We start from the raw sequence: 7,500 nt of genomic DNA, 5'->3' as shown, positions 1-7,500 counted from the left end.
CCCAGCTCCCACCAATAAACTGATGTTTTCATTGGCGTTTTTGAGAGTTAATTTTTTTCACTGTCCAAAGGCTTTTTTTCGGCAATTCTGGCTTTCCCTTCACTTAGACAGGAAGACGCGCTGCAAAAGGTGTGGCTTCAGGCCCTGTTTTTGTTCGAATTCATTCAAGCATGACTGATAATCAAAGATGGCGATCAACAAACTGCAACACAGAGACCGGACACTTAAGTACGATGCCTACTAATTCAAAGGTATTTTTCAGTGCACGGTGTGTGAATATGCGGGAAGAGCATATCTTAACAAGTGATATAGAAGTCCAAAAAGAAAATTGGGTGTAACTAGTCATTCTTCAAAGATAATTGATCAAAAATATTTGTAAAAGGCTTTAAACTACACAGCAGTGTAGGGCCTTCCTACTAAGTGAAGCTTAGTTACCTCCGAAAAATGCACGGTTACCCCAAATTCTCTTTTTGGGTACCAAGAGGAGTTGCTAAGTTCAGCTCTCTCTGCATAGCTTTAAATTGTGCAAAAATATCCCTATATTAGTGAGTACCACCCATAGGAAACCTGAGCATTCTAATTCCCAGAGCTTCGATCCTTTTGGCCAGCGCCACGGATCGATCTAAGTGCTGGCGAAAAGGAACATCTCGAGATGCGCAGAAAGAAAGCGCAATAACAATAGTAGGCACCGTCCTTAAAAGGCATTTCTTGAGCGAGAAAAGTGACTGGGGATTTAAAAAAAAAAACGACTCATAACATCTTATAACATATCACAGGCACATTGTTGGTTGACAAATCAACCGGGAGGTGCCTAAGGTACCACGTCTTTTAAAGTGCGCCTTCGTGTTTGAAACTCCTCTAGTCAAGTCTGGATGCTACTGGATGAAACGCCAGTCTGTAAATGTGCTACTTTTATTTCCCCTTTATTCATTCATTCATACTTTTTTTTTTCTCGTTTAATTAATATCAATACCTCCTCCATTTGTTTGAAAAGCAATAAATTTGATATTTGTTTACGGCAGAAAAGGTAATCCTGAGAAAACTCGATCTTTCCCCATGAAATGCGCAAACAATTAATTACCTTTTTGTGCAGTCATTTTACTTGCAATTAACTGCAGCTGTCTTGGAAGATCGTCATATGACGTCACGAAGGACACGTCCTCGGGCCTTTGAACTGGTACGTCCGACTGTGTGCCTATAGCTGTAACGTACGTCCTGACATCAAGGTCTCTCAATGCCCTCATGGAAGGTATTAGAGAACCTCCATCTGGGGACTGCCTTCCGCCTGTCAATAATATTGCTACCTACAGACAAAAATACAGCAACACCAACAACACCATGAATGGTCCTCCTAACTCCTTTAGACTGCTCTGCTAGGAGTCTGCGCTAACGAAACAGGCGTGTGGTTCTCGAAAAAAAGAACCCGGCCGGGCCAACACTCATTGTCTTTAGATAACTGAGGAGACAGTGCTGCCTTTGTAATGGCATCTGCAAATGCTTAGAATTCCTAGTGTTCTCGGAAAAGGACAATAAACCGCAGATCTTGTCTTACAACCCTCCAATGCTCTTAACCCGACAGACCTCTTTCATAATGGCGGCCAAATAAAATATTCTTTTGTTTTAATGCTAATAAGCCTTTCTGGCCTCGCTACGACGAGCAGATTTAAAAGAATTTTTGTTTCAAAATGAGGGCAGGAGGTCTAATTAATATAAAGACAAAAGAATGGAAAAGTGGTCGCCATTTATGAGAGGGGGCTATGGGACGTAAAAGAGCCCAAGCACTATTCACATGGAGTTATTGGTGTTGTGGTCTGGGTGTCCTCTGGGGTATATCATAATTGGGAGGGTAAACGCTTGGAGATACTAGCTACACCAAACTACTCTAAATTTCGAGGGTAAAGACATGATGATGATGAAATCGAACAAAACGAAGTTTCGGTCGTATTCCGGGTGCCTTTATTCTGTGTCTTTAAAAGAAAGTCGTTACACGTACAAGACATGAATCGTTGGAATTATTTTCCATGGAAACATGTTTTAAGACGAAATTTTTAGAATAAGCGGGCCCTTTTGTCCATTAATGCACATTCTTTGATGATCTACCAATTTTGATATCCAATTGAATACGAAGTGTCCCGTCAAGTGTAAGCATTTTCTACTTTTTTTTCCAGCATGAGCATGCCCCATCAAACCCATGCTGAGGCAAAAATTCATTTTAAGAGCAGTGTCACGCTATTTAACTCAAAATTCAAAACACGAAAAGACGTCTTTGCATCAATGAAGACCAAGAAATAATGCTTAAGTTTTGTTGCCAATGGCCATTAAAGTGCACTGAAGATATTTTATGTTATTTGCAGCCAAGGATTGAGGGGATTGAAACGGATTGAAAGTTTGAAGACGTTGCCCTCTGAAAGTCGCCAAAAGTTAAATACGAATAGCTTTTTGTGCCATATTATATTTCGTATCGTCTCAGTGAGTTGTCAGGAATGTGATACGTGTGAGCTAGAGAACTAGTTTAGGTTTTTTACCCAGTTTTGACTTAAAAACAGTAAATTCAGCATAACAGTGCCCCTTTAAGTTTAACTGAAAATGATAATTTTGTCCTCCTTATGTCCAGAAATGCGCGTAATAAGGTGAACACCCAACTTTGACATATAACACCAAGTGTCCCATTAAGGAATAAGAATACGTGGAGTGATGATTTAAAACGGTATGTTTTGGTGTTTTAAAGCAACAAGGATAGCAAAGATATGTTTAAAACAGCATTTTAGCAGGCGTTTGACAATTTTAACGTGAATCTCCATATAAACAAAGCATTTCTAACTCTTATTCCATGTATTCCTATTCCAGAATACGGTCAATCGAACGCGCCCTAAGTCTAAGTGCTTGCTACCTCTAGGCCATTCCGGAATTGTGCAGGGAACAAGGGCGGGCTTCAAACTTGAACCAATCGATAAATTGACGCTATCGCATGAAAGATAACATTGAGATTGGCCATCTGGATTTTAAAGTATGTTTCTAAGTCCGTAACTTGGTCTCTGTTCGACCTAAAAGCATCAAACTTGGACAGATGGCTTTCATGCGATGGTGTCAATAGGCCAATTTCGACATATCAAATGTTCAGCTCGATAGTGAGGCAGCGAGGATAAAAGCAATAGAAACAAGTTGGAATGAATGCAAAAAAATATTTGCATATCATCCACTTTCCTTTGTCCTTGTCCTCTAAACCTCTCTTTCAAGGTGAATTCTAATATATCGAAAAACGTCTATTCATCGATTGGTTCAAATTTGAAACTTACCCTAGCTAGTTCCCTGTGCAATTCTGGAAGGGCTTATTTCCAACAATAAGGTAGGGGTAAAGAAAGGTTGGCGTTATTTTTAGCTTAGGGTAAGTGCAGCAGTTTATCCTTACTCGACGAGCAGAATTTGGGGGACAGTTTGTGACGTTAATTACATACAACTAATTCGATGGTTTAACATATAATATGCGCGGATATTTTGCGAGTTGCGTAGTATTTTTCCGAGCCCCGCAGGGGCGACAAAAATACGAGCAACGGGCAAAATGTCCGCGAGTATTGTATGTTAAACCATCAAATAAGAGATTTATTATTCCACTACAAAAAGGTGTTATTTTGATTCAATTTTTTCTGGTAAGAGTGTTTCTAAAAACTTGAAATGCATCATCTGACCTTCAGGGCGCTTGCGCACGATGTAAACAGCACAGAGAGCCAGCCAAATGTCCTTTATTTGATTGTATAAACGAAATGACGAAAAACAAGCAATGGCAAGCTAAATTACCAGGCTTTGTATCGCGTTGAAAACAATTTGTTTTATTGAAAACCTGCCGTTCCGTCCGTATTTGCTTTCTTCTGAACCAGTCAAACCGGGACACAACAGTGTATTACCGTCTCATATTTTTCGCGTTCTCTTGAGCAAATATGGTAAAATGGCGTAATAGTGGAATAATAAAAGTCTGTATTCAGTGTATTTCGAGACACGAGTGATGTTGAAGTTGGGGACAAGAACAAGGGGACACTTCGTGACGCTTATTGAAATCCGTGTGTATCTAATTAGAATGAATGGTTTGTTGTTGCACACTATCGACAAATCGAGTGAGGGGGTGGGGTAAGATAGTAGTGTAGTTAGTTTAATCAGGTATGCAGCTGTTGATTGGACAAAGGAAACATTATGACAAATCCCAAATCTTAAGACAAAGGTAACCTACCTTTTGCACGTTTTGTCTGGCGCCTTTAAACAAAGTCACAGCAAGGTCAAAGGCGCGGTCGATCCTCCTGTCTCCACTCGACTGAGATGCTCTGTCGATTACTGCATTAAATTCAGACATTGTCGTGTAGCCACCAAATGGTAAAATAGCATTTGCTTCAGTGCTGAAAATGATCATTGAGCCACGTGACTTTCCTGGTGTGATATTCAGGTACCTCGCAATTAACTTGACGAATTCTTTTTGTTTAAGGAAGTCTTCTGGCATGACACGTGAGGAGGAATCGAGCATGAAGATTATGTCAGCGACAAAATCCAAAGGGCCAAGGGCGGCTGTTGACAAACAATATTGAAAACTGGATGTTCGTAAGAGGCCAAAACGCGTAACCCGTTTCTACACTGGATGGAGTCTACGAGAGACCTACTGAGAGATGTTGCCGAAGATCTTCCTGGACCAATTACGGCATAAGATGATCATTTTGATAATAAATATCAGTAAAACTACATATTGTTGTCACTACGCGTCACTAGAAATTTGGGGGCATGATGAACAGCTTTCCTGACCCGTCTGCATGCAGTAAAATCATGAAACAGTTTAAGCCGAACTGTTCCAAAAGGAGTAATTACAAGAGAGCCCACAACTTAAAGTTTTCGTTGACCGTTATGTTATTTCAACCATTTTTACGGGTTACTTGAGGAGTAAATACACTCACGTTCTGGACATGTGTGATGTGCAACTAAGGAGAAAGGTGAGTAGTCAAAGTTAAAGTGAATTTAATAAGATGCATTTCCTTCTGGACATGTCTAGTAACTATTGCGAAGTACAGACCTGTATCAGAAGCTATATGTCTCGCCAACGGAAGCACTTGAATGGGCAAATCCATAAAAGACCTTACAGGAAACCAATCAGACCCATCTCTACTTCTCAGCGGTAAAACCACAGTCCGTGCGTTGATGGTGACTGCGTACAATCGAGCTCCCAAGTCATGAACACGTTGAATTGAGGTCTCTAAAGCATCCGCCTGAATTCCTTCTGGTTGGCCTCCAGTGGTCAGAAGAATGACAACCTTAGGAATGGCCGGTCGCGCTTCCCTTAAGACGCTTCGCGCCATGTCAATGGCGCGGTCCATCCGCCTCTGGCCACCTATCTTTGAAGCATTGTTTACAGCCGTGTCAAAAGCTTGTATCGTACCAGTTTGACCCAAAGTCTTCAGCACTGTCGCGAAGGATCCATAAGTTATCACAGCGCCTCTAGAGTGAGACGGCATCATTTTTAAATAACGAGCGAGGTAGATGACAAACGACTTTTCGTCAGAGTATTGATCGAGCGTTACGGCATCAGATGAATCGAGAATGTAAACAACGTCTATGGCAAAGGTGATCGGCCCAAGGAGAGCTGGTGAAAAAAACAACAGCAAAATATTTAATCCACTCGAAAAGCGTGTATTCGGAGAACACACGGACACACGTAATGATTACGTGAGTTGCATAATATGGCTATTAAAACCCTATTTACAATTCATTTCCATTAAAAAAGAGACTAGTACGAAGCACAATAAACTTACGAAAATATTCTTATTTGTAGTAAGAAAAATTCATATCATGATAGCGTTCTGACTAAAAAAAAATTGGAAATAAAGATAAGCTCCTTAAAGAAAAGCCACTCTTATTTAAAAAAAAAAAAATAAATAATAATAATAATAATAATAATAATAATAATAGAAACAATGATGATATTTACAAAAACGAATAAAATTAAATTAAATTACGAATCTGTATTAATACAACGCAATTTTTGCGCTTTGTTGTGAGGCAAGGTTCACAAGAGGAAAGTACGAAATTCATTTTCCCTCGTGAAAAGTGAATTGCATATTTTATTGTCCGTGGAATATGAAAAAAAAAAAACATTTCGTTTCTCGTGAAATGTGAACTTGAACTAGGGATCTTTGAAGAAGAAACCATGTTGAGATCAAAACAACATTTAAACCCGACGAAAGTGACAGCGTTTAAATCCAGCGTCACGCCACCTTATTCAAGGGTGCCAAAAACGAAAGGACGTGACAAGAAGGAATGGAGGAAACGTACAAATGTTTCAAGTCGCAAACAATGTATTACCCTTCCACTTATTAGCACAGCATTTCTGCTTTCAATCGGTTGAGAGTACTTGAATATAACCTAATATGATTGGGTTGCCTGTGTCGTTACAAGTGTTCATCGATTGTTGCTTTAACTCATTTGGTATCGGTTATTTTCCTATCACAAATACCGTCTCCACTTATGTCCAGGTTTGACCCTAATTAGATGCACGCCCAATTTTGACATCCAACACAAAGTGTCCCTTTAAGTCTAAGCATTTGCTACCTATTTTCAACAATAAGGTAAGGGTAAAGGTTAGAGTTATTTTTAGCTTTGGATAAATGCAGCAGTTAATCTTCACTTAAAGAGCAGCATTTGGGGGACACTTTGTGAAATAAATTGTCTGTATTCTGAGACACAAGTGATGTTGAAGTTGGCTAGAAGAGCAAGGGGACACTTCGTGACGCTTATTGAAATCCGTGTGCATCTAATTAGGGTCAAACCTTGGACATATCTCAAATATCGTGGGCGTAAAAATGAGCTAAGATTTCGTTGGCACGGTGGTAACGCATGCCAACAAAAAATTTCTAGAAGGCCGGCTTGCTCGATATGTATCCAAACACTTTTGGATAATTGGCCACGTCAGTGAACGTTGTAGGTAACACTGAAAAAAAAAAGAACTGAAGGAACGTGACGTGATTACCGAAGGCAAACTCCTTAAAAAAATTCCGGTTGTTCAGACAAAACAAACATTGCTGAGAGCAAATAATGGTTGTGCTGAGGCTTATTATCTTGTTCACGATAGTTCTGATTGCACCATGAATGCCACGGAACGAACAATACATTTCTTCATCAGATTATTGCGATGGTGGGACGGACATGTATTTGAAACATTGATACAAAACAAGATACTACGGATACCTTACCTTGAAGCAATACTATACACCTCAATACATTTGACATGTCCTATTTTCGTCTTTGTGCCTCCTTTATCTCTTTGAGAAATATTTAACTTCCTTCGCCTTAATAGCGGCAATATTGGTGAAGCCAGGTGGTTTCCTATACTTAGCCGACACAAATCCAAGATCCAAAACCAAACATATCATTTAACATTCTTCGAAAGCGTCTAACGGGTTCCAAGTGGATTCATGGGGAGTCACTCCCCAATCAAGAAGAAGAAGAAGAAAAAGAAATATGATCTTCATG

General features: G+C 39.7%; 1 protein-coding gene across 2 annotated transcripts in view; it reads right to left on the bottom strand.

Annotated features, from left to right (window-relative positions):
- LOC138012723 (uncharacterized) overlaps positions 1-7,500 on the bottom strand; it is a 74,355-nt gene that overhangs the window by 45,018 nt on the left and 21,837 nt on the right. For both annotated transcript variants that reach the window (XM_068859596.1, XM_068859595.1), the window contains 3 exons: positions 5,048-5,614; positions 4,223-4,551; positions 1,082-1,304 (listed from right to left, as the gene is read on the bottom strand). In XM_068859596.1, coding sequence (XP_068715697.1) covers positions 1,082-1,304; positions 4,223-4,551; positions 5,048-5,614 — 1,119 coding nt within the window. The remainder of the gene's footprint in view (positions 1-1,081; positions 1,305-4,222; positions 4,552-5,047; positions 5,615-7,500) is intronic.

Source organism: Montipora foliosa, chromosome 8 (genome assembly GCF_036669935.1).
Source record: "Montipora foliosa isolate CH-2021 chromosome 8, ASM3666993v2, whole genome shotgun sequence".
Lineage (NCBI taxonomy): Eukaryota > Metazoa > Cnidaria > Anthozoa > Scleractinia > Acroporidae > Montipora > Montipora foliosa.
This window is presented reverse-complemented; position numbering and strand designations above follow the sequence as displayed.